Source organism: Hylaeus anthracinus, unplaced genomic scaffold, assembly GCF_026225885.1.
Source record: "Hylaeus anthracinus isolate JK02 unplaced genomic scaffold, UHH_iyHylAnth1.0_haploid 11981, whole genome shotgun sequence".
Classification (NCBI taxonomy): Eukaryota; Metazoa; Arthropoda; class Insecta; order Hymenoptera; family Colletidae; genus Hylaeus; species Hylaeus anthracinus.
Genome location: NW_026534329.1, coordinates 1,309,477 through 1,334,623, shown reverse-complemented (window position 1 = coordinate 1,334,623; position 25,147 = coordinate 1,309,477). Strand labels below are relative to the sequence as shown.

Sequence of the window (25,147 nt, the reverse complement as noted above, 5' to 3'; positions counted from 1 at the left end):
TTGATTCGTGGAAATCCTGACGTTTAGTCGTTTCAACGTTATTAAGATGTTTCATAGTTTTTATGGAAAGCACGAGTCTATTCTTGACCTAAATTCTGAATAAAATGGAAATGCATTCGTCAGGAACTAAATTCCACTTACATCGTTCCTTTGTCAGAGCACTGTCCGATTTTGAATAATGCTTCATTACAGATAAAAGACGACTCGATGCTGGAGGATTTGAACAGTATTTTAAATAACGGCGACGTACCGAACATATACAAGGTGGATGAGATGGAGAAAATATTTCATTCCATGCGGGGCGCCGTGCAAGAAGCTGGCCTACAGATCAATAGGAGCAATCTTTTCTCCGCCTACGTGAAGACGGTCAGAAATAATTTGCATGTCGTCATCACTATGAGGTACAACCGTATATTTAACTTCAGGGGCACAAGAATACGTCTATTTATTTATATAATACCTTACAGATCCTCTTTAGAATTGCAACATTTAGGTTAACCTACCACGAGATCCTCATAATTAATTAGTGTCTGATTCAGATCTCCACTGGTCCGTAATGAATTGAATCATTCGAGCAATTTGATTTCATATCTAACGGCTATTAACGTACAGCCCCATTATCAAATTGGCTTCCAATTGTCTCGACGCGACCCAAGTTAACGAAAGATTTTTGTAAACTCGCAGCCCCATCGGAGAACTTTTCCGTTCTCGCATCCGACAGTTTCCAGCATTGGTGAACTGCTGCACAATCGATTGGTTTTGTCCCTGGCCAGAAGCAGCGCTTCAGGTTTGTAGCGTAATTTACCGTCCCTTATGGCTACGTTGCCGCATTATCACGTATGCGAGTAATGCTCTACGAGACTGTCTATTCAATCGTGAATAGATTAGGTACGCGATGCACGTGTTAATAGGTGTTTGTCCGCTATCACGTGGGCTTGTCAACCATAATCGTTGTTATGGAAAACACCATTTTTCCAAATTAAACTTTCCTAATTTCGATCGATATCCGAAGAAACGGCAAGGGTGGAGGAAATCGTTGTCCCGATAAACCGCCTTTGTACAGCAACCATAAAGGCCTTTATTGTGTAACGTCTACTGATATTTTGCAACGATATCACTTTCACGAGTCCACAAGAGGCTAGCATTTCAAAAACGATCCATATTGAAAAGGGATTTTAGGTCTTTGATAACTCCTGCGTCGCATGCCGCGCATACGACAGCATGGCTAGTTCTATTGCATGGATCAAGGATTTCAAAGGTACCAAGGCATGCATGCACATGTAGCTTTTTTAATTTTACAATAGTTAGATAATATAAGATTGAGCATTGAGGGAATTTAGTACGTTCATGGTCAGACACAGAACAAGTAAGAGCAAGGTCCATGTGGAAACAGACTGTATATAGTTAGACACCGCGTAGCCACCGTTAACGTAACTTTGAACGCCGTTAAACGTTTCCAATCACTTGGAACATTGCCTGAGAAATTATTCGGAACGAACGTTATTTTCCGAACTTTAAAAGTTTTTATGAATATCGCAGCGATTCCATTAAAAGTTTTCGAATTTCATCTTCGTTCGTCGCGCTAGTCGCTAATTTACATATTATTGCCGACGTGCAATATGGAAAGCGTTTACGTAGCTTGAAATTAAATGAAACAATTACCACGTTATCGGTAGTAAAATTACGTCGAATTAATCGCGTGGTAATTGTCGACATACCTTGCATATTTATGACACTGATCGGTCGATACGAACTTGACCGATTACTAATATACGACAGGGGAGTAATTGGTTCGTTTATGCGTCGATTATATCGAAATAACGCCATCCGATCAATTAAACGTTGCCATTAATTAGCATCATTATTCCGCGAACGCGTGCATAGCATTTGTGGAGTGGTTACAAAAACTGTAATTTACTCTTTTCCTCTCTGTGTTGCGGATTTACTGTAAATATACTGTCAATCCTTCGAGATACACGATCTTTCACTCGATTCTAAACTTCGTTTATCCCATCGATCCGTTAACGTTGGTTTAAACGTAGCCACGATCGAAGGTTAGGTCGTTTCGCATTATCGACAGCTAATCCTTTTGCCACAAGTCGGCTTTAAAGTATACACTGCCGCTCAAAGGTTTTCGATCACTTGTTCAGAGTTACTTTTACGGTGGCTACGCGGTGTCTGACCATATATAGTCTTTTTCCACTTGGAGCTTGTTTTTGTCGATGCCTGACAATCCCAATTTCACAATTACAACATTTTTGACGGCCGTGTACACCGGATGACGCGAAAAAGGCCATCGACAGGATGATACTGACGTTCCATGCGTTTTTGTTTCTCAGAGCGTCGCAATGGGATTCCTGTCCGACATCAAAGACGACTCCATCACCGAGGGTATCCTGCGATCGATCGTGAGAATGTGCCAGTACATGCATTCCAGTGTGATAGACGCCAGCGATCTTTATCTAAAGGTAAAACGACGAATGGTCGGGTGATCAGAGAAAAAAAAATGATTCAATAAGTGTCCGATTAGATCACTTATCCCTAACCACAAAGCCCAATCGAACGTTTGTAGCTGTAAGAGTACCTGTCACAAAGAAAGTATCGATCTCAGGACCTACGTTAATTAAGCATTTTTTACTTCTCTCAATGAGTTCTACAACCCTCTGAGATCCTTTTTTTCTATCACCCTGTGTATATACGATAGTATCCACAATAGCTCTCGCGACCGCGCAAACAAAGTTCCAAGACCAACGAGAGAAAAAGAATCGAAGGCGAGCGACTCCCCTTTATTGACACCACACAAAGTAATTATTATCGTTTCGAAAAGCTTCCGTCTCTGGAACTGACTCCTGGCCGCCCGTTTAACGCCGGTGTCGGCTAAATAGAGTCGATCGAAAGCCCCTAAGTGGATCGCCGCGGAACAGAAACGAAGTCTTTGAAGTGAAACCGACCGTGTATAAGAATGGCCGTGGTTTCAATCCATCGCGTTTCACGTTGGCTCCAAGTTTTGCCGCTTCACGTTGTCGCGCGGAGAGTTATTTACTGCGACCAATAAATTAGAAACACGACAGGGTGAATTTAATGGAGCCAGCACGAAGATATATCGGGTCGCCGCGGGATCTCCGATGGATCCCTTCTTATGAGATTCGAGTACCATATTTAATACTCAACCGACTTCTCAGCGAGCTGCTGATGACAGTTTACGGGGTTTGTGGAGCTGCCAAAAATAAAAGACACGTGTATTTTTCATTTTTGTGATCCGTATAACTCATGCTGGGGTGAAATTATCGTAAGAAGTTTCGACCCTCGGGGATGCAAGAGGAATGGGGAGTATTTCGCGACAAATGTTTATGTGTTTTAGTTGGAAAATACGTGTAAAGTTGCAGGAAAGATTTTTGGACAAATGTGGTTGTTTCTGGATGAAAAATACGAATGGTGGGCGGGACGATAATAAATTATATTATTCTCGAGGGTTCGCGGGAGATTCGTGGACAAGCTTCTGTGTATGTCTGAAATCTGGTCACTTTTAATTAATGTCATGTCAAAAGAAATAACATCAAATAATTTTATCATTCATAAGAAGACATGTGTAATAACAAATTCGTGTAGGAAACTACCCATCACAGTCCTCCTCCCTTCAGCAGACAAATGGATTATGACGAATCCTGAACAAAGAAGTAGATTGTATCAGGCATTGGTCAGACACGTAGAATATGGTCGTATTTCATCGTGCAAAATTAATGTCGCATCAAATAGAATTGAATCTTTGATTATTTATCAAAGTAACTAAAATCCACCATACGTCTGATCCAACAATTGAAATGCACAATTTTTCTGATCCGACAAAGAGAATAATCTATCATTGTTCAGCCAAATTAAAAATACTGAACTATATTGTACAACAAGTTAATTTCTATGTAAAAATATTCATAACTTCCAAATTACAACACGATGCAAACAACTTTCGCATTTCTTACTAAATTTATTACTACGTTACCCTGGATTAAAAACTACGAAGCATTTGTCCCCCGAGCTCGTTCACATCCCCAGTCGTTTTCAAGATAATGCCTAAGGGTTGGAACTTTTAAAGGGTAACCTAATCCCTTAAGCTTGAATTACTGGGATCAGGAAGGGAAATACGGGAGCCTTATGTTTGGCTGCTCTAAAAAGCTGTTAAGTTTCATTAAAAGCGACGCCAAATGCGTCGTAGGAGTTCTTTGGAATAATGGGAGTTTTAATTGCTGATTAATAAACTGCCAACAATCTGATTTAGTATATTTTCTTTAGTTTATTATACTAACAAGCAAACTCTGAATGAATTTTCATGGTAGATACCTTCAGAACAAAATTAATTATTAAACAGACCCCTTTGTTATAAAAGTAAGATAATATTTACCAAGAACAGAATATTTCTCCATAAATGTCACCAATGGTTTCGTTGGTTCGCGGGACTGGAATACAGAAAGAACAAAGTCGGATTATCGCTATTAAACATGCATCGACGAAAAAGATTAATTTTGATTCCACCGAGCATTTCACTTGCGTTATACTTTTTTAATACCCGCATGCAATACGTGACAGTATGCAAAGAGAAACTAGGAGATAAATTCAGTATGTAGAAAGTGTCAGGACGAAAAGGCACGATATACGGTTCAACTGAAAAAAAGGTAAATCCTCTTGGAAAATGTTAAGTGAAAGGCTTACGAGGTTCAATTTAATCGCGGTTTTAATTTGCACGTTTCTATTTGATGTTCAGAGACATTTACGTTTAATACTTTTAATGACTTCAACTAGTGGAAGGTAAACTATTTAAATACTACAACTCCGACTGGATTTTTGAATGTTAAATCGTAGACAAGTATTTTATGGCTTTGAATAAAAAATACAGGCGACAAGAAGTGATAAATGGATGTGTTGAAGGTGTCAGATAGTTTGTTCTATAAATTGTATTGCTCTAACGACAGTTACGGTATCCTTAATGGAAGAAGTTTCGAGGAACCTAAACTCTGTAATTTTTATTGCGCAGGAATTGGATCGCCACAACTACGTTACTCCTACATCCTACCTGGAACTACTTTCCGGTTATGGGGATCTCTTAAGGAAGAAGAAAAACGAGTTACATTCAGCGGAGAGTCGACTGTCTACAGGTTCGAGACGAGAAATTAAATTTTTTTCTATTTCACTTAACTTGTAGTAGACGAAGGCAAACGACATCATCTCCTGACTCAACTTTCTTTACAAGATAATTGTATTTTTTCATCGATATACTTTTACTTACATTTCAGTATTTGCTATAAATATTTTGCTTCCGTATCCAATGAATCAAGCAATCATTGAATTTACTCTAACCATCGGAAATACGGTTGATCAATGTTTAATATCTATAAAATAAACTGGGTCAAAACGTAAAATGTATACATAAATTTTAACCAAATTGAAAATATTACTTTGAAAAGCGTTCAATTAATTTTTTTTATTTAGTTCAACTTATTTTTCTGTTGGTTACGAGACGAACTGGTTACGGTTTCATCTGTGAATTAAATTTTAAAAAATTGTGGATTATAAGTATGCTATGGCCCTTTGTGTTTTAATAAGTGTATCGCTCAGGATAGACTGTTTATACGTTCAGTAATTATTAAACTGAAAAAAAAAGTTGGCTGGAAAATATCGATCCAGAATGCCAAAGAGGTTCAAGGCGACCACGGCTCAAAGGTAAAGGACCTGGGTTGGCTCGTTATGGAGCTGATAACTTAATCAAAGATTCAGTAATACGAGTTGGCGATACGTGCCAGCGTTGGACTATCGATCTCCTCTGCTCGCCAGCTATATATATATAAATCTGAGATTGGGAACAGTGGAATCTGCGGAATTTGCGGAGACGTTCGAAAATGAAATAAAAATCTGCTGGAATAACAGAAACGCATTTATACCACGACTTTGATTAGCGCGATTTACGACTGCTGTCAAACTTTGACTATTGAGACATCACCCTTAAGCGATGCTAATTCTCTTTTATTAGCGTGACCCAGAAAATCAGAATTGTTTGTCCGTCTATACGCGAGCACTATTTATTACCGCGTTTCGTTGTCAAACCAAAGATAATTTCAATAATTAGAATGAATATTTTTGTGGAAAATGGCGACTACCTTTTCTAACAAGCAATTCAGCTAAATATTTGACAGAAATTTTCTTCGGTCTCGTCTAAACAACGCTGTGGGTTGCATGGTAAGAATATTTCACGATTTACCAAGAATGATTTGACTTAATAATTCAAAAAGCCCGTGTCTATTACAATCGTGACGTCCACTAGTGGAACGCTTTATTTTCCCGTAAATTCTCAGCCAGGCGTGTAAATGACGGAATTAAATTCCGCCCAGATGTTCCGTTCACTCTGTCGCATACGTAGAACGAGCAGTCTTTAAAAAGCGTTATTTAATTCCGATGACGACGGGAGCTTGGCGAAAAGTCGATCGGAAAATTGAATATACCTTGCCCCCTCTTGTACCTACAAACCAATCGATACGCTTTTAATCAAGGGGGAAAGCAAACTATTAAACAAGAAAGAAAAGATTGCCGTTTGGGAATTCTTTCTGAAGAGAATAAATAACTAATCTAAGTAATATGTAGCTACGTGTATTAAAAGTAGACACTTCAAAGGATGTTTATTGTCAAATATAGATTAACATATTAGGTGTAGAACTATTGTACACTCAATAGATTCTCTTCTCATTCGTAGGTTTAGACAAACTTGCGAGCGCGGAAGTCGAGGTGAAGCATATGCAAGAATTATTGGCGAACATGAAACCGCAGTTGGAGAAGGCAGCAGCTGCAACGGCCAAAATGATCGAAAGAATCACCCACGACACTGTTAGTATTGGCAGTTGAAAATAATGACAAATTACAAATAAGATAGATAATGGAAAAGGGCTGTTATTATGAATATAATACAATGAAATTAAATAACCATAATATTGGCCCTCTTTAAATTGAACGATAATTCACAGTCTTTTCGCGACTATAACTTAAACACTGTTCACCCCTGTTAGATCGAGGCAGAGGAGACGAGAGCACAGGCGAAGGAGCAAGAGGACGTGGCTGCCAAGATGAAAATAGCGAATCAAAAGATAAGGGACGAAGCAGAGGCAGACTTGAGTGCGTTTGTATTCCTTTTATGACCATAATTCTACATGTATGTTGAACGAAACAAATTTCGTGATTTCCTTTTTAAGTTTGTTAATCGAATTTTCCGATTTTAATATTTCAAAGCTACATTCGCATGCAATTCGTTTACTAATGGTCAGCAGTGTTTCCTATTACAAACACAAACACACACACAGACACACAGAGCGATTCTCGAATTCTCAGCAAATTCCACGTTACGCTATCATACGAGCATCCAGTATGGAGTTCCGCAGTCACGTTGTTAATCATACAATCGATATCCCATTTGCCGCAGGTCTGGCACGTCCGATGTTGATCGCTGCAGAGAAAAGCCTGAAAGCCCTCAATAGGAACGACATCACGGAAGTAAAAGCGATGAGAAGGCCGCCAGTAGGCGTTCTCTTGGTCATCGAAGCTATTTGTATCATAAACAACGTGAAACCGCACAGGGTTAGCTTGTCGATTGCTTCAATTTTCTGTCAACCACTATCAAAGTAATAAAAATCAAGCTTCTTACACGTGGAAATCCTACAATATTTCGCGCAGATAGAAAGTGGCAAATTCAGCACAGAAGTGAAATTAGATTATTGGACCCCTGGCAGTCTGATGCTCTCGGATCCAGGTCACTTTTTATACACGATGGAGAATTACGACAAAGAAAATCTCACGGAAGAAATGATTAATAAACTGAAGGTCTACATTGAAAACCCAGACTTTCAGCCAGCGAAGGTTTGCTTTACCGTTAAAAGCAATTTCTTCTGCCAACCCCGACGAGGGCTTGTATAATTCGATAAAAACATGATTGCATGCTGTCACAGCGTTTGTAATGTTTTTGTTGCGATAAAAAAAGAATCTCAAATGACTGAATAATCGTCGAGAACGACGCCTTTGCAGATCCAATACGTCTCGAAAGCCTGTCACTCGTTGTGTTTGTGGGTGCACGCCATGTACAACTACTACTTCGTGAACGAGAAAGTGAAACCGAAGATGGAGGCGTTAGCCAAAGCCGAGGAGGCGCTCGAAGAAACGGAAAAAGCCCTATTAGCCGCTGTAGAAAGGCTGCGACAAGTGGAGGAGGGTATCGAGAAGTTGAGAAACCTCCTTCGTCTGGAAGAAGAGAGAAAAGCGGAACTGGAGAGGCAAAAGCAGCTTTGCGAAGATAGAATGGCAAGGGCTGTCAGACTGATCGTCGGTCTGGCTGGGGAGCAAAAGCGTTGGATGTCGACCGTGGCTGACATAAATACTTCCTTGAAAAATGCTGTCGGTGATATCCTACTTGCTTCAGGTAGAAACTATTCTCTCGCTTCTCGAGACAAGTCCATATAAGTTACGGTAATTTTTCACCTACTTCAATCGTGACGCTCGGTCCTCGTAATAGAAAGTTCAACTTGTTCTACAGGTGCCATAGCTTACCTGACACCCTTCACTGACAAGTATCGAGTGACTCTCCTGTCGTCCTGGCATCAACTGCTGCAGGACGTGCCGCATACTCCAGGCAGCGATCCTGTGTCGACCCTGGGCGATCAGGTGGAAATAAGAAAATGGCAGATCGAGGGTTTGCCTAGGGATACGTTGTCCGTGGAAAACGCCGTTCTGGCGATGCACTCTAACCGCTGGCCTCTTTTTATCGATCCCCAAGCGCAGGCGAACAAGTGGATACGTTCACTGGTGAGTAAAACTTTTTTCTTGTAAATCTACGTAATTTGAGATGCGCTTGGGCTCCCTGCTTTGGATTGAATTTCTCCCAGAGTGAACCAGAGGATGCCGCACGACCTGGAACGATTCATTCCATTCCTTATCCTTTTAACTGTAATATCTGACTTTTTATATGTACTTAAAGAATCGCATGAAAGGTGTAAAAATGATGAAAAAATGAATTAACGTCATCATTTTCATACTTCGTTGATTATCTGCGCATTTTTATTGGCATTGACACACTTATTAGCGATGCCAATAACCTGTAAGTAATTCCATTAGTTAACGAAGACTCGTATATAGTAAATCTAATTTTCGCAAAGAGACGTCTCCCAAGATCCTCGAAGGTAACGTTTAAAGCAATTTAATTGCTTTGCCTTTTACTATAAGGGAGTAGATGAATATTCTTGCAATCGAGTTTGGCTGAAGTAATACCTCGCGCGTAGAAGGCTTGAAAGTTCCATCAAGCTTTATTCGTGTTTTGTACGATGACGGTCACCTGAGCCACGCTTTACGAGGGAAATCATTATCGTCGACGCTTCCTCACCCTAAGTCTCTCGTGATTTACAGCGCGTTTAACCGTGTTCCCGCGTAATTAAACTATGAAAATAAAGTAAGAGAAGCTCTCAAAATGAAAGGAGAACGCAAGGGAAATTAAAAAAGAAAAACAACGTGATAACTATAGGGTGCAAGTTTTTGTTATAAATTATACATACGTGTCTGATCAAAAATTCGATCATAATAAATATTGAAATTTCTAATGCTTCAACGGAGAACAGTATAAGGACAATGGGATATCTATCGCCAAGATGGCGGACAAGGACATCTTGCGCGTTTTGGAGTCCTGCGTGCGATTTGGAAGGGCCTGTCTCATAGAGAACGTTGGCTTGGAACTCGAGGCTGGCTTGGATCCCATATTGTTGCGATCGTTGTTCGAGCATGGTGGTCTGATGTGCGTTAAAATAGGAGAGAACATTGTCCCCTACAACTCGGACTTCCGTTTGTTCCTTACCACCAGACTCTCGAATCCTCACTATACGCCGGAAGTGTCCGTGAAAATACTGCTGGTGAACTTTGCGCTCACCACCACGTAAGCGCCAAATTTTTGGGGAAATTTTGCTCGTGTATACGAGAATGCGATACAAAAACTTCATTTATTTGGTAAAAGTGGCTTGGAGGATCAGATGCTGTCGTTGGTCGCAATTCAAGAACGACCGGACCTCGAGCAAACGAGGAACGCTCTAATCGTATCCAACGCTGAAATGAGAAGGGAATTGCAGGAAATAGAGGATAGAATACTTTATAGATTGTCGGTGTCGGAGGGCTCCGCTGTCGACGATATGGATCTCATTCTCACCCTGGAGGCGTCCAAAGTTAAAAGCGAGGAGATCAAGGTACGTGAAAGAAAAGAAAATACAGTGATGTGGTCGTACTTTGTACATTTTTTCATTTTGCGCTTTCATAGTGACGCATAACTTGTATATGCTTAAGGTGAAAATGCAAGAGGCAGAGATCATTCAGGCGGACATCGAAACAACCAGATCGCTGTACATACCCGTCGCGATCAGAGGGCGAATACTTTTCTTCTGTCTCTCTGATCTACAGTACGTCGATACGATGTACCAATACTCTTTGGAATGGTTCGTCGAAATCTTCAACAACAGCATAATCGCCACGGAAAAAAGCGGTAAGCACCACGTTATTATGTAGAAACCGAATAATACTAGAATAATAACCGAGTAACAGTATCGTGACAGTTTTAGGAGCCCTGCGCGTCACTAGTAATAAATTTTGATAAAACTTCTCAGACCGACGGGGTATCGGGAAAATATTATGGAATGTGGATTCCTTTTGCGACAGACATTAACGTTTTTATCGCTAGGCCACCCACGACTGCATTTCTCGCCCTGAATGAAAGAAGAGCGAGAGAGGCGATAGCAGAGCGACAGAAGCCAAAATTTAGAAGAAATTTTTCTGCTCTGATAGTTTCCGACACACCATGCAATTTTATTGGACGAATGGCTACAAAAATTTATTAAGACTAGATTCATAGTCGGGTCTCTTACTAATTACATAATCGATTACATTTTCCAGCGGACATCGCGAGCAGGGTCGCAGGTATTAATCGCAAGTTCATGTTCTCCCTCTTCTCGAACGTTTGTCGCAGCCTGTTCGAGAAGCACAAGTTGCATTTTGCGTTTCTTGTATGCGCACGGATACAAATGAACGACGAGTCGATCAACCTGATGGAATGGAGGCATTTTTTGGCTGGCCCAGAACCATTACACGTAAGATCAATTTCACTGAAGAACTAAAAAAAATTCATTCTAAAAGCCAAGTACCAAGGAAAATTAATTTGAATTATTTAATTAATTAATTAGAATTAATTCTGAAAGATCAAAACTTGTTATGCATTGAAATTAATAGAATTGGTATGTGCCAGGCGGAGCAGAAAAATGTTTGCCATAGTGTCGATTCATTCGATGCAATTTGGTCCGTTTCCCCAAATTTTCACAGGTGCATCATTCCACCAATCGTCACTCTAGTGTGTCAAAGGAAAATTGATGCAAATGAATTCACCATTAAATGAAAGTCTAAACACCAACGCTTTTAATGATTCCGTGTATTTAATGTGAATCAAAAACAAAATATCGTGTTGGATTTTAGAAAGAAAATTCCACGTGTTTGATCGAGATCAAAAAGAATTTAAAAAAAAAAAAGAGATTTGAACGAGTAAATACAATAAAACGATCCCACGTGCCCGAATCAAATTCAAAAAGAGATACGAAGTTTGGTAAAAATAAAGTGGAAAAACTACGTGAAAAATGTCACCACGCTTCTCCTCGTCAAAGAAAATGTTCACACTTAGTTTTATCCGACGTGAAAATTTAAACTCTATGAAATTAAAAATTGCACATACTCGCTGTAAATTGAAAGAGAATACCACACCGAATTTTAGAGGAAAATGCTTTATACGAATAAATTCTCTAAAAATATTTCACCTTTTTCCCCCCCTCATTTATCACGAATAACTACCGAAAGTGAGAATTTCCATTCAGCGAGAAGAGAAAAAACAGACAAAAACCGCGTAGAATTTCACACAGGTCGTATTGCTTTCAACGAATAAATCCGTTCCGAGTTGCAAACTCGAAAGCCTCGAATTCGATCGTGAAGGATCGAGGGATTTGAAATGAAAGCGAACGATGGAATAGTTCTCCTCGTTCTTGGTGAAGAGAATTTTCGATTCACGGAATTGATAAGCGGTGGCAGGTGCGATATGGTTTCCCAACGATTCGAGTTTCGAGTTTTTTCGCTTCTGTGCCGCAGGACAGACCGAATCCCTCCCCAGGATGGATTACCCCGCGATGCTGGAAGGAGATACAGGCGCTGGAGAGCCTTCCTAAGTTTGCCAACTTCGTAGAGTCCTTTCAGCGGTCGCTGACCGAGTTCAAAGCAGTCTTCGACGCTCAAGAGGCGCATCTGTGAGTAAAATCGTGTCGCTTGATCCCTTTACAACCCAAATCGATGTATCAGGTCGTTGCGTAATTTTTTATATGATTTATTACCCGCATTCAAGTAGGTTTTTGGTGATTTGAATAATCAATTCATTAAATTACATTATTATATAATTACATAATCGTTAATTAGATAACATATTGCCTGTCACTGGACTGATAGACACGGAATTGAGTTCTCTGCATTTGGATAAATAGAAATACTGGTCAACCGTGTCCGCGTTAGTAGAATAGGATCGCATATGATCAGACCAGCGAGCAGCGCTCGTGCACAGTGTCCATTCGAGTAGAATGGTGCTCGTTCATCGTCAGACGAAAGCCATAGTGCTGCCTCGCAGTCGCACAAATCGCACTAGTAATGCACAAAGTTTTATCGTAATAAAAAGAAGGTATCATGATTTATACAACGTGGACACGATAGAATAGTTCTTCGATTCATTGGATATGAATTGTATCATTCTAAAGGGCTTTGCAATATACTTTACAATATCGGAAACACATCGAAACGACCATTTTTAGGGTCAACGAGTGTCAACGAATACAAACAAAAAATTATTAATAAATTTCGTTTCACTTAGAGCCCCGTTCCCAGCGCCATGGGACACCAAGCTAGACGACTTTCAGAAGATGTTGATCCTGAAATGTCTTCGACCTGACAAAGTGACTAACGCGATGCAGCTCTATCTGTCCAAGCACTTGGGCCGAGAGTTCGTCGAGCCACAAACCACGGAATTATCCGCGGTTTATAACGAATCTTCACCAACCACACCGATAGTTTTCATCTTATCCACCGGCACAGATCCAGCCGCTGAACTGTACAAATTCGCGGACAGGTTGAAAATGGGCACGAAGCTTCACGCCATATCTCTGGGACAGGGCCAAGGACCCAGAGCCGAAGCCATGTTGAAAATGTCAGCCGAACAGGGATTTTGGTGTTTCTTTCAGGTGAATAAACGACCTACTGACGAGATGGAATTATTTTCAGGTGTCTACAAGATTAAAATCGAATATATCTTCGCAGAATTGTCACTTGGCGCCAAGTTGGATGCCAGAACTAGATACACTAGTCGAAGTTTTGTCGAGAGGGAAAAGTCATCGCGATTTCCGCTTATGGTTGACCTCGGCACCATCGCCGGATTTCCCTGTCAGCATACTTCAAAACAGCACTAAAATGACAATCGAACCCCCTCGAGGCATAAAGGTAATTTCTGATGTTTTTAATAAATAAATACCATGATTAACAGTAAACATTTTTCCTTGTTCAGGCAAACATGTTTCGAGCATACCTGACGCAAGTGATCGAAATGCAAAGCTTCCTCGAGTCCGACCATGAGAAAACCCCGCAATTCAAATGGCTGGTGTTTTCCCTAAGTTTGTTCCACTCTGTTCTCCTCGAAAGGAGAAAATTCGGGCCTTTGGGTTTTAATATCCCGTACGAGTTCACAGACGGCGACTTGACCATATGCATATCGCAACTTCACATGTTTCTTTTGGAATACGAGACTGTGCCATTTAAAGTACGTCGTTTCTTTAAATTCTTATAAGAAAAGTGTACATTAACTCCAATCGCGATTGTAACGTTCAACTATTCCGCCAAGGTGCTGATATACACGGCTGGTCACATCAATTATGGCGGACGAATAACTGATGACTGGGATCGCCGATGCGTTTTGACCATCCTCGAGGACTTCTACAAACCGGAAATCCTCTCCGAATCCTACACATTCGACGAAGAGGGACACTACTATCAAGTAATGCTCATACACCTTCAAAATTGTATAATAATCGAAATCATTTCTTCTTCGATCTCTCATGCTTTTATATACTTCAGTTAGCAAGCACGGCAACGTTCGACGAGTACATCGCCCTTATAAAAACATTCCCTTTGAACGACGACCCTTCGATGTTCGGGATGCATCCGAACGCTGACATAAGTTGCGCACAGGCAGAGACTTATGCTTGTCTCGATACTCTTCTTGCTCTTCAACCACGTGAAGTCGGAATTGCAGCAGCGAGTACCGAAGAAGTCACTACTCAATTGGCCCAGGACATGTTAGCGGAGATACCACTAACATTCAACTTAGCTGCTATGCAAGCAAGGTACGTCACAGATTTAAATGAAACGTACGAATGTAAGGCATATTGAAATATACAAAGAACGATTTCTTTTTCTCATACACCCTTCGTAGTGAAAAGCGTAATAATTGCATGTTTCGACTCGAGACACTGACTATAGTTAAACATTTTAGGTACCCTGTCTTGTATGAAGAGTCATTTAACACTGTGCTGCTACAAGAAGCCATACGTTATAATGGCTTGCTGGAAGTGGTAAAGACAACATTGGTGGACCTCTTGAAAGCCTTGAAGGGGCTGGTCGTAATGTCCCAGCAACTGGAAACTGTGGCGAATAGCTTGTACAACAATAGAATTCCAAAAGTTTGGCAGGATAAGGGTTACCCTTCCCTGAAACCTCTCGGTAACTTTACCACTTCCTCTTTCATTCGTACTTGAATAACTCTTTCACTCAATGCTCGAATGTTCGATGTATATTTATTATTTCATACTAACGGATTTATATTAAATTATGAAATACCAATGCAGGTGCTTGGTTCTTTGACTTGAAGGATCGAATCGCATTTTTAAGGTCTTGGGAAGCTCGCGGTATACCCGCGGCTTTCTGGATTTCCGGTTTCTACTTTCCACAAGCTTTTTTAACCGGAACATTGCAGAACTTCGCACGAAATCATGTTATTTCCATCGACACTATTGATTTCAGTTTCCAGGTATTCCTTAATTAACATATATTCTCAAACTTCGTGAACCTCAATGCCAACAGACATCTACACAGTCATTTTTAATATCGTAGGTATTAAGTGCAATGCCCCAACACAGGCCAAAAGATGGATGTGTTGTTTACGGTTTGTTCCTAGAAGGATGTCGATGGGATAAACATTACTTGAACGAGTCCCTTCCGAAGGAGTTGTACACTAGTAAATATTACTACAGGGAACATGTTAATGATCGAAAAAATCTTCCAGATCATTCACAAGTAATTTTTCTTTCATAGACATGCCTCCGATTTTACTTCTACCGGAAGTCCACCATCGAACGCCCGTAGGAATTTACTCTTGTCCTGTTTACAAAACTATTAATAGGGCAGGAACATTAAGTACAACCGGACACTCTACAAATTTCGTTTTGGCGATGGAAATTCCTAGCAGGAAACCTCAAGCTCATTGGATCAAAAGAGGCGTTGCCATGTTTTGTGCTTTGGATTATTAAGACCTTCTAGATATTATTTCTTTTACTTGTCACACATTTGAAATAAAATTAAACCACTCGTTACGGTAATGGTATCTATTATAAAGCTACGATCGACTTCCACTATTGTTTCCAAGAAGTGGAGTGAAAATTATTCTATTCTTGAGATTAATAGATATACACAGACACCGATAGAAGTATTAATATTAAACACATATTTAAGAGAATTGCACTTTAATAAATTGAAACCATTTTCAAATGAGTAAGGAACAGCGTGACTTGGAATTCCTAAAACTATTTTACGTATCGTTTTCATATAATTTTGGGTTCTTCCTTTTCGATCTCTTGTGCTCCGCGGTGCTCCATTTGATAACCCACACCCCAAATATCACAGCTACGAAAAGACATTAACCGATCACAAGGGGATCAATTTACAAAATGTGCAAAGGTATAAAAGTCTCTTCGTCTATTGAATATATTTATGATGTGATTAAAGAGTGATTTTGATCTTGATCTTGGTTCATCGTACCTGGTGCCATTGATGGAAGAGCTCGAATTGCTCGTTTGATCATATTTGGGAAACCGTGCGATACCGATTTCGCCCAAAATCTTTGTTCCATGGAAGATAACGTGTAATACGCGACTCTTCTAATTCGAATAGGCAGCTGTCCTAATTCTAAACCCATAACGAATGCTAGTTTTTTGAATTCTCGAGATCTACGAACCTTGAATATCTCCAAATGTTAACGAATCTCGTAAACAAAGAAACGCGTACAAATCGATCTTGTCATTGTTTTCAAATTTGAAGTATGTAGATTAAAAGAAAATGTTTTCTTTGGCTCTGCTGAATACTATTGTAGATAAATGTCCACAGTGGAAAGAATAAACTTCTTTCGCTTCACTTTATTCCATATAAACTTCGTTTATATAATTACGATTAATAAAAGGACATGTTTTATGTTGTCATAAATATTTATTCTAGCAAAATACATAGAATTCTACAAATTAATGGTAGCATTGTATACATTAGATGTACACGAAAAATGTACAAAGATGGTGGTGGAAGTTTCAAAGGTGTTCTTTATTTAGAAATTGTTTCCTAATCTTAAAAACTATGATTGCCAGCAGGCATATGTTCGAGGACTTTCGACGGAATAACAAATTTTTCGGGATTCTGTTCTAATAAACATCCGAGAAGACGCGGTACAGACAACACGGTACCAGATATTATGGAAGGAAAATTTCTTCCAGCCGATGTCTGATACGCTATCAGTAGTCTTTTGCTAAAGTAGTCACCGCAGATAGAGATATGACCAACCTCTACGTATTGCTGGGAAAACGAAGACCACAATTCGAAAGACACGCGCATCGTTTCCCAAGGTCGCAGTTCGGATGCAGGTCTCACGACAATCTGATAATGACTGCATATGTTGTCGTAGAGTTGACAAACAACATTTAGTAGTCTTTCGAACTGGGTACGATACTCTGCGCTATTCGTATCTTTGACTAATGCAAACACATGCGCGGCTGATGTTTGGCATACGGTGAACAAACCGATTGGCGCGGTACCGGATGGAAAAGGAGTGTACTGTTTTCCCGTGGAAAAGTATTTGATCGGAAAATGGTTTGGGTCTATCAGTTGTTTCGCGTGCATGGCTAGAAATGCAATTAAACTAGCACCTCCGACGAGGTGCATACGATTTGGGGAGTTGTTCTCTACTTCATTATGATTATCTATTACGAAAGCTTGTAACGGATCCTCGTGATTCAAACCTGAACCTTCTACGACCAAGCTACGGCTGAAATCCGAGCCTATTACTCTAATCATATCATCTGCACTAAATATCGTCCCTGCATAATTTAATACGCCGATTTCAAAGAGAGCCGCGTCATTGCATAAGTAATATTGCATAGGATTTTTATATTCCAATAAACCGAGACTCCTTCCAATTTCGATGTGATTTTTCTTTTTTCCTGTGGCCGAAAATTCGTGCAACGCACCCGCACGTCTTAATATTTCGGGAGAATGAAGCGGAGTCTTTTCGTCTATTTCATTTGGTAATTTCAACATTCTTTCTACGACACTTTCGCTTAAATCCCATATGGTTTCTTTAATGTTTCTTAACTCTGCTTTCAACGCTTGACACTGGAGAGTTAATTTCTGAAATTCTGCGACTTCGTCGCTGGTTAAATGATCATTGGTATGGTATTTTCTCAATTTACTTTTTATGTCATCAGCTTTCTTTTCTACTCTAGATTTAACAGAGTCTAGCGACTTGTAAAATTCCCACATTTTCTTTACATCTTCGGCATTCACGTTCAGTCCTCGTGATGTCAAATCTCTTTGTAATTTGTCAATGTCTGTTAATTTATTATCGAAATCCAAATATGGCGATATAAATGAAAAGCATTCCGTGGCTTTTCTGCCCGAAATATATAACGCAGAACTGTATAGTCTATAAAAATTTAATGGCACACTGGCATGTCTCACAGTAGCATGCTTTACAACACTGTGAATAATACACGTTCGAAAAAAATGTGGTAAACAACTTGCCATTGTTAATATGTAGTAAATCACCGAAGGATTTAAAAAATATTTTCACGACACATAGACAATTAATTGAATCTAAACAAGTATCACTTTGTCCACAAATTTATTCTTACACATCTGTTTTAGCCATTTTAGCTTGAGGCAACAATTCTGACTCTGTGTCCATTTTAAAACTATCACGAGTTATAGTTTCAATTTTGCGTTTTTGTGGGCTAATATAACTTCCTTTTCCAGCAGCTCTTTCAGATTCCTCTATACTGTATGGTTCCTGTTCAAGAGCTTTTAATCTACGTTTATGCACTTTTGTTGATAAATGATCCTGTAAAGCTGTGTCATTTATAAAATACCTCCTGTAATACCAAGAAATAATTTTTTGATTCGTTTGGCTGTTCTAACAAAATTCTAATTTTATTCAGTTGGGCTATGCACAAACATTTATTACAAAAAAAATCGATAACGTGTGAGAAGCATTTGAAGGTTAATTAACTGATAGAAACACGAATAGTGTAAGTACTTACGCGCAATGTATACAATAATATTGAGCCGCTCCTGGTTTCTCTAAATCCACTTCTTGATTTAGCAAATTTTTAACATTTTCGTCTTTCAAATCCTCGTCAATCTATATTAAAAATAATACAATAATAACTGACGATCGTCAAAAGCACATTATCCACGTGACATGCTCGAAAATTAGGTTAGGTAACCTCACCTGGTCTAAATCTTTCGCTCTTCTTCTTGTTCTCCAACCCTTTTTTAAATGAGTGTCTCCATGGTGATATTTTTTGCGTTTGTACGTCATTTTTAATAAGAAAATTAAATATTCTAACGAAATCAAATCAATGACATTGTCACAGCACTATTTAAATGAGTAATTTAAAAACAGTGGCGCCATCGGTGGGAAAACACCCAAGTTTGTAGTGAAAGTAGTTCCTACCCTTGTCGCTAGATGGCGAGTGGTTTAGTTACTGTGGCGCCATCGATGGGAAAACTTCCAAGCTTGTAGTAACAATAGTTCCCATTGATTCTATTAGATGGCGCCGTTAACTAAACGATCGATAACTAACCCTACAATGAGTAACAATTCATAAAACTGATAAATTTGGCATAATCACATATGCTCTTCCTCTTTTTGACATTTTTAGTGAATGATTATAGATCACAGTTCAAGTATGAACAATAAATTATTATCAATATTCATGATGTGGTGGACGCACTCATCATCGTCGATAAGAAGATTTATGAAGACCGTCGATAAAGAAGAATTAACTGTTAACTCGATGATACTCGATGTTATTCATTTGATTGTCTTTTGTGAAACATAATTTAATTTTGTTTGCCTTTCAAATATTTAAACACACTTTCTGTCAATCCATTAAGCAAGAGAGATCGTTTAAAAATAAATACCAGAAATTGTTATTCAATCAAAACTTTTATTAAGTCTACATTAAAATATAATATGGGTAAACCTTCCCCATAATGAAGATGTCGGTGGCTCCATCGTAGTGCGACAATCCGAACTATTGTTCCCATGAACTTGGGCATTTTACCACCGATGGCGCTACTGATATTAAGAGAGTATATATAGATATACAGCGTATACTTCTATATAGACTAGGGCGCCGGCGCCATTGGGAGCCATTTTGCTTCTCTTGCTATTCTGTGGTGCTCTGTTTTTCGTGGTATCGTGTTGAATTCGTATTATAGGCCCGGTCGACTGGATTATTACGTCTCTTTCGAGATTAACATTTCACCCAAAGAAGAAACATGTTCGCAGTTCAGAACGTAATTAGGAAAACTTCGCAATTAGGAAAGCTTGTTCTGAATCAACGCAGAACGATCGTTGCTACACCTCCGAGATGTAAAGTACCGAAAGCCGTGAGTATTATTTTCGTTGAACGTAGTTACGTACTTAGATGGTTATACAATATATACAGAAATGTATAACACAGTTTCCCTTTTAACTATTTAAATAATATTTCGACCAACTTTAATCCCCTAGTATGGCGCATATTTTTGTTATGTAATGTTTCCAATTTATATGTGTGTGAGAAATATGTGATTTTGTTAAAGTGATATATGCAGTGTGTATGAAGAATAAGTGAAAAATCAAGTTTGCAAAGTTGTACAATACGAATGAGCTATCGAGGCATGTATGACTGATAGAAACTGGTGAATGTTAAACTTGTAAAAGTGCTTCTTCTCAGCAATCACTGACAATATTTTTGTCGTAGGAGCGGTTGGCACTTGGAGCATTTTTGTGGGTAGGTGTGATGACAGTGCCCTTATACATTGCGTGTCACGTAAGGGACTATAATGGAACCAGATATCAAACGGATTCAGATTAGATGTATTAGATGTATGCTTAGAATTAATCTCTTGCAGTAGGAACTGTTTAGTGATACAAAAGGAAATGGGAGGAATATCTCCTCCAGAAAATATCTAAACAATGTATTAAAATGTAAAGTTTGGAACACCGAATTAAATAGAATTAATTATATAAATCGTATTATGTAAATCCTTTTAAACCTATTATATGAGGGAAATATTTAAAGATTATACAGTACAAGAGTAAATAAAGGAATAACGAATTTGTGATATAAGATTCAAAGTTAATCTTTATTTATGCTATTTAATTAAAAAATATACCGTGTATCTGTACACAAACATTTGCACATCGTGCGAATTGTAATTTCTGTATTTGCACCGTTAGAATTACGGGAGTTGCAAACATCACAAACTCCCTGATTTATCTACAGTGTTAAAATAATTAATTTACACGTATATTATCAAACGTATTAATACGGTTTGAGTTTCACAAAGGGAGCATTACCCTCGCGGCGGACGAGTTTCGAGATTCGTTTTTCCGATGGTTCGTTAATCGTTCAATCGTCGACGATGTGACGTTTATTTTGGCGGCCGTGTTTGCGTTTTTTCAAACACGTGGCGCAACATTTGTCTTGAACGATCGATGACATGTCGCACATGCGTCTGTACGTTGTGCACATCGAATTTGGTACGATGGTGTCCCTGCATTCTGAAACATATACAAATATATATGTCTGTATTACTTAAAACAATCAAAGACAGTCCTAAGAATACACTTAAGGGAAACTTGTCGTGTTTCGGGTGAAAAAAATTGATGCGAACGCTTAAACTGTCACGTTTCCGATTAACGAGGATTCTCGTTATGTAATTACCAGTTTTATCATTTGGACACTGCCGCCTGTGATAACAACGTCTTGTATCGATTGGCCTTCTCTCGGGGTTACAGTCGTCGGTCAGTAATCCCGTTATACGATCGCGACACTCGACTTCTCTGCGTTTAACGCCGAGTCTCGATGAGCAAGACGCGTTGCAGGATCCCCAACTTTCTGCAATTATGAATATAACGATTTACATACGTTTTATAGGCCTTGAGAGAACGCTACATGTACGAGAACTGTTTTATTCTATTACCAGTGACCCATCTTCCACCCTGGCACAGTTCAACAGTGGTCGGTTTGCTTTCGGGACTACAGTCTCCTTGTACCGAACAGGTCACTTTTCTGCTTCTCTTTCCGTTGGCACAGTGGTTCCATTTCGAAACGATCCATTTCGATTTGGTATTGTACATCGAATTGTCTGGGTTCTCGTCGACGACGTTGTCGAACTCGAGGATTTCCGGTTCTTCGGTAGTCAGACCATCGACGATCGCGATACCATCTTGATCGTTCGAGCTTACGTTGTAGAAGGAAGCGTCCTTGTTATCCGCGTAGACGATCAAAGGGTGGTCAGTGGTGGAACCGCAACGCGGTAAATTGGGACACGGGCTAACTTCCTCGGGCCTCGCATCTTTGTTGCAGTCTCGGTCGGGCAAAGCCAGGTCTGAACGATTCGAACCCATTCCCGAGGAGACGCACATTACCGATCGCTTCCGAAGGGCACCCTCTCCGCAAGTTACAGGACACATTTGCCATGGCCCGACCCACCATCTGATTTTATGATATTTTATCATACGAGTGATAAGAATCAATCTCTCGTACGTTAGGTACGCATGTTAATGCCAAGTTGTTAGGATAGCGTAGTAGATGTAGTTAGGATAGCGCGTAATCGTAGGAATTTTACCTGGCAGGACAAGGGTTCAGGTTGCACTCTCTCAATATCGGTTCTAATCTTTCGATGGCCTCGCAAAAATGGTCCTCGACGACTTCGCTCTTCTTCTCGGTGCAGAGGGCTTTCGAGATTTGGGTACCGCCTCCGCAAGTGGCTGTGCAGAGCGACCAATCCGAAAATACCCAAGTATATTCTGGCGCACGATCTGGCTCCTTCTTCGGAACAGTGTATTCGTACCTCAATCCGAAATTGCGATAATGTCCTCTGGAAATCAACTGAAAAGATCCGTTATCGCGAATGAGAATTTTTTCCCTTCGAACTTTTACACTTGTTTTCGTACATAGAAGTTAAACGGATCGAACGAAGTTTTCGAGCAACGTTTGATAAAGTCGACTCGGTCGCTTTAAATTTAAATACGTACATAGATTGCGATGTCCTCTTTGATAGGGCCAGGAATTCGGATTTTCTCCCTATCGCGATCACGTTCGTACAAAGCTGGAGTTCCAGCCACTTCATATTCTCCCGCTAAGGTGATCTGCCTGTCCAGTTAGAATAGAGATCTAAATTCGTTAAAATGTTTCACGTGTTTCGCTTAAATTTCAATATTCGAGTACCACTGTACATTCGAGTAAAAATGTTTGCTACGGTATAATTTTATTATTAAAAAGACGTCTAATTCTTTTTCGAAATATTACCCACCGTTTCCCATTGAGGAAGTACTTGTCGGAATTCGGCACACCTATGCCAATGTAGTTCTTGCTGTTACCGATTTCTTCGATTTTGATGTTTCTCGAGCCAGACGAGACAACGACCACCTGTTTGTATCCCGGACCATCGTTCTTCTCGTAAACACCTCCAGTTGTTTCGCATTGGGTTCCGTCCCCGTGGCAAATGCCACACCGGTCTTCGGTGGCGTCGGAATCGACCGTCCAGTCGCAACCGACCTTCTGCGGTTCCAAATTTTATTATTCGAAACCCGGTAAGTAAACGTCGCATGTATCGTTATCGAAAAGAACATACTAACTCGACAGATTCCAGAGATACACATGTCCCTGGTACCAACGTTACAAGGTGTACCATCCATAGCTGCTTCACCCCATGGAACGATTACGCTTTCCTCTGTATCGGTGCAATACAATTCGCAAGGTTCCGCTTCAATTAACGACGATATCGATTATTATACTAGAGAAGTGGCGAACGATTTAAGTCGATCTAGACTAGTCTAGATTCTCTAGAAAATCTAGTTTTTCGTGGCAAACAGTTAAACGATCGATTTTCCGAGTAATAATTACTGTATGGACCGATTTACCGTGCGAAAGTCTGATCGTTGGTTAGGATGGAAGGAAATGTTAGACTGTGTTTCGACGTTGTCTATTAAATGGATATCTTACTTTGATCGAAATATGGTAACCAGGTGTAATTTTTCCCCTTGTACTCTTTGCCGTCGTAATTGCTGCACTGAACGGCTCTGAAGCTGGCCGTGCCTTCCGGACAAGCTTGCGTGTTGCAAATTTTGTATCGACGCCTCTCACCGATACAGAACTTGCCGCCGTGCGCTGGCTCTGGATGATCGCATTTCCGCTCGACGATCGAGACACCCGCACCGCAGCTTCTCGAGCACTCGCTCCAAGAACCCCATTCACCCCATCCTCCGTCGATTTGCCGTGGCCTGTCCACGATCGGCACGCACTCTTGGTTTTGACACCACTGCGATAGGGAAATATCGTTGTCAGTGATGCAACCTCGGGCTCGTCTTTACTTATTACTTATCGATAAGCTTCGAATAGTTAGGGGATCGTTTCTTTTCATCGTACGTACACACTCGCGATTTTAACGCACGATCTAACTTCGAGTTGGCGATATTTTAATATCTCTATGTTCAGGGTGGTTATATCTTAGTTTACCTACGATCGATCTAGGGTTTATTTCGAACAGAACGTTCACGAAGCGTGGAGAGATTTCGATCATCTCGACGACGATACTCTAATCGCTGTACTCGCAATTTCATCCAAGTATCTCTCGACTCGAGTACGATCGTAGAGAAACCGTTTTTTATTCAGAAAAGTAACCAGATACGATCGTTCCCGTGGTTTGTAACGTGTTCAAGCGCGCGAAATAATTAGCAAGGGTAAACTGCGAAGAGAATACCAAAGTTGGTATAGTTTTTGTACCATGTGTTTCCCACAGTGGGTTCCTGGAGCAGCTGGATGTAGCATGGTGGTGCAAGTACCGTCAACGATGCACCACAATTTCGAACAGATCTGTAAAGAATATTATCGAGCTTTATCGACCAGTCCGAATTACCTTGCATTTAATTGTCTTTTGTTCGTATCACCTCCTGCAAGGGTGAACAAACGGAAGCCTCTCTGACGCCGAATTGAAGTCTGCATTGATGCTCCGCGTTGTACATCGCGCCAGGCGGTAAATCTGGATACGCGTAATCGTTGTCAGCTGGTTCGTCTTCCAAGCATTCACCTTTCCCTTGGCTGAAAGAAGAGTATAGGTATTCTTTCCAACCGAGCTGTATCTTTGATATTGTGTTCGGTCACCTAAACAGACTTACGCCATCGCAATTATCGCGTGGATGACTCGACGAGTTCGAGATTTGGACGTTTAAAAGCATTTTGTGTAAAAGTGGTTTGTCTACTCTATTTGTCTTACTCTAAAAAATTTGTAATGTCTCTCCTGGAGCATCTCGACCAGGCCACACCGATGGTGTCGACTTCGAAGGTTGGTGTCATCACGTGCAGGGTGTCGCCGTCTCGTTTGCTGCACCCGATTTTCTCCGTGTCGTGGTACATCCCAAAGCTGTAATTTCAATCGAAAACGGCAATCGTACCCTTAGTTTCGGCTTGATCGTGCACGATTACAC

At 40.1% G+C, this 25,147-nt stretch overlaps 4 protein-coding genes and 1 long non-coding RNA gene across 6 annotated transcripts in view; 2 read left to right on the top strand and 3 right to left on the bottom strand.

Moving 5' to 3' along the window:
* Window positions 1-15,874, top strand: part of LOC128885565 (dynein axonemal heavy chain 1-like) — a 77,819-nt gene extending 61,945 nt beyond the window's left edge. The window contains exons 31-54 of the mRNA XM_054139664.1: window positions 193-401; window positions 685-787; window positions 2,340-2,468; window positions 5,027-5,147; window positions 6,737-6,867; window positions 7,047-7,152; window positions 7,457-7,611; window positions 7,708-7,890; window positions 8,056-8,446; window positions 8,561-8,829; window positions 9,636-9,946; window positions 10,025-10,250; window positions 10,348-10,543; window positions 10,951-11,144; window positions 12,184-12,338; window positions 12,950-13,316; window positions 13,393-13,572; window positions 13,637-13,888; window positions 13,970-14,122; window positions 14,203-14,471; window positions 14,621-14,847; window positions 14,973-15,154; window positions 15,238-15,361; window positions 15,439-15,874. Of these exons, the coding sequence (XP_053995639.1) occupies window positions 193-401; window positions 685-787; window positions 2,340-2,468; window positions 5,027-5,147; window positions 6,737-6,867; window positions 7,047-7,152; window positions 7,457-7,611; window positions 7,708-7,890; window positions 8,056-8,446; window positions 8,561-8,829; window positions 9,636-9,946; window positions 10,025-10,250; window positions 10,348-10,543; window positions 10,951-11,144; window positions 12,184-12,338; window positions 12,950-13,316; window positions 13,393-13,572; window positions 13,637-13,888; window positions 13,970-14,122; window positions 14,203-14,471; window positions 14,621-14,847; window positions 14,973-15,154; window positions 15,238-15,361; window positions 15,439-15,653 (4,848 nt within the window). The 3' untranslated portion in view covers window positions 15,654-15,874. The remainder of the gene's footprint in view (window positions 1-192; window positions 402-684; window positions 788-2,339; window positions 2,469-5,026; window positions 5,148-6,736; window positions 6,868-7,046; window positions 7,153-7,456; window positions 7,612-7,707; window positions 7,891-8,055; window positions 8,447-8,560; window positions 8,830-9,635; window positions 9,947-10,024; window positions 10,251-10,347; window positions 10,544-10,950; window positions 11,145-12,183; window positions 12,339-12,949; window positions 13,317-13,392; window positions 13,573-13,636; window positions 13,889-13,969; window positions 14,123-14,202; window positions 14,472-14,620; window positions 14,848-14,972; window positions 15,155-15,237; window positions 15,362-15,438) is intronic.
* A 711-nt stretch (window positions 15,875-16,585) lies between these two features.
* LOC128885356 (serine--tRNA synthetase-like protein Slimp) lies at window positions 16,586-18,189 on the bottom strand. The gene has a single exon (XM_054139356.1). It carries the CDS (start codon window positions 18,187-18,189, stop codon window positions 16,738-16,740), a length of 1,452 nt encoding a protein of 483 aa, XP_053995331.1. The 3' UTR covers window positions 16,586-16,737.
* An 80-nt stretch (window positions 18,190-18,269) lies between these two features.
* LOC128885364 (zinc finger protein 593 homolog) lies at window positions 18,270-19,083 on the bottom strand. The gene is made up of 3 exons (XM_054139378.1): window positions 18,893-19,083; window positions 18,702-18,802; window positions 18,270-18,533 (listed from the first exon to the last, which is right to left on the bottom strand). Exons 1-3 carry the CDS (start codon window positions 18,980-18,982, stop codon window positions 18,293-18,295), a joined length of 432 nt encoding a protein of 143 aa, XP_053995353.1. The 5' UTR covers window positions 18,983-19,083; the 3' UTR covers window positions 18,270-18,292.
* Window positions 19,084-19,730: 647 nt separating this feature from the next.
* LOC128885366 (uncharacterized) lies at window positions 19,731-20,684 on the top strand. Its single transcript, XR_008459597.1, has 2 exons — window positions 19,731-20,058; window positions 20,415-20,684. It is a non-coding gene; the product is annotated as an uncharacterized LOC128885366 (long non-coding RNA).
* Window positions 20,685-20,780: 96 nt separating this feature from the next.
* LOC128885347 (A disintegrin and metalloproteinase with thrombospondin motifs 10-like) overlaps window positions 20,781-25,147 on the bottom strand; it is a 28,318-nt gene continuing 23,951 nt past the window's right edge. The window contains exons 7-17 of one of the 2 annotated variants that reach the window (XM_054139346.1): window positions 24,937-25,083; window positions 24,611-24,761; window positions 24,447-24,536; window positions 23,667-23,982; window positions 23,300-23,394; window positions 22,975-23,222; window positions 22,697-22,814; window positions 22,288-22,550; window positions 21,640-22,154; window positions 21,381-21,554; window positions 20,781-21,217 (exon numbers count right to left, since the gene is read on the bottom strand). In XM_054139346.1, the coding sequence (XP_053995321.1) occupies window positions 21,066-21,217; window positions 21,381-21,554; window positions 21,640-22,154; window positions 22,288-22,550; window positions 22,697-22,814; window positions 22,975-23,222; window positions 23,300-23,394; window positions 23,667-23,982; window positions 24,447-24,536; window positions 24,611-24,761; window positions 24,937-25,083 (2,269 nt within the window). In that variant the 3' untranslated portion in view covers window positions 20,781-21,065. Of the gene's footprint in view, window positions 21,218-21,380; window positions 21,555-21,639; window positions 22,155-22,287; window positions 22,551-22,696; window positions 22,815-22,974; window positions 23,223-23,299; window positions 23,428-23,666; window positions 23,983-24,446; window positions 24,537-24,610; window positions 24,762-24,936; window positions 25,084-25,147 lie in introns of both variants that reach the window. The other variant, XM_054139345.1, reaches the window with a different exon arrangement.

Coding starts and splice junctions, on each gene's coding strand:
- LOC128885356 (XM_054139356.1), bottom strand. CDS start 18,189: ATGGCAAGTTGTTTACCACATTTTTTTCGAACGTGTATTATTCACAGT.
- LOC128885364 (XM_054139378.1), bottom strand. CDS start 18,982: ATGACGTACAAACGCAAAAAATATCACCATGGAGACACTCATTTAAAA. Junction 18,803..18,892: donor GAGCGAAAGATTTAGACCAG/GTGAGGTTACCT, acceptor TTTTTAATATAG/ATTGACGAGGATTTGAAAGA. Junction 18,534..18,701: donor TATTATTGTATACATTGCGC/GTAAGTACTTAC, acceptor TTGGTATTACAG/GAGGTATTTTATAAATGACA.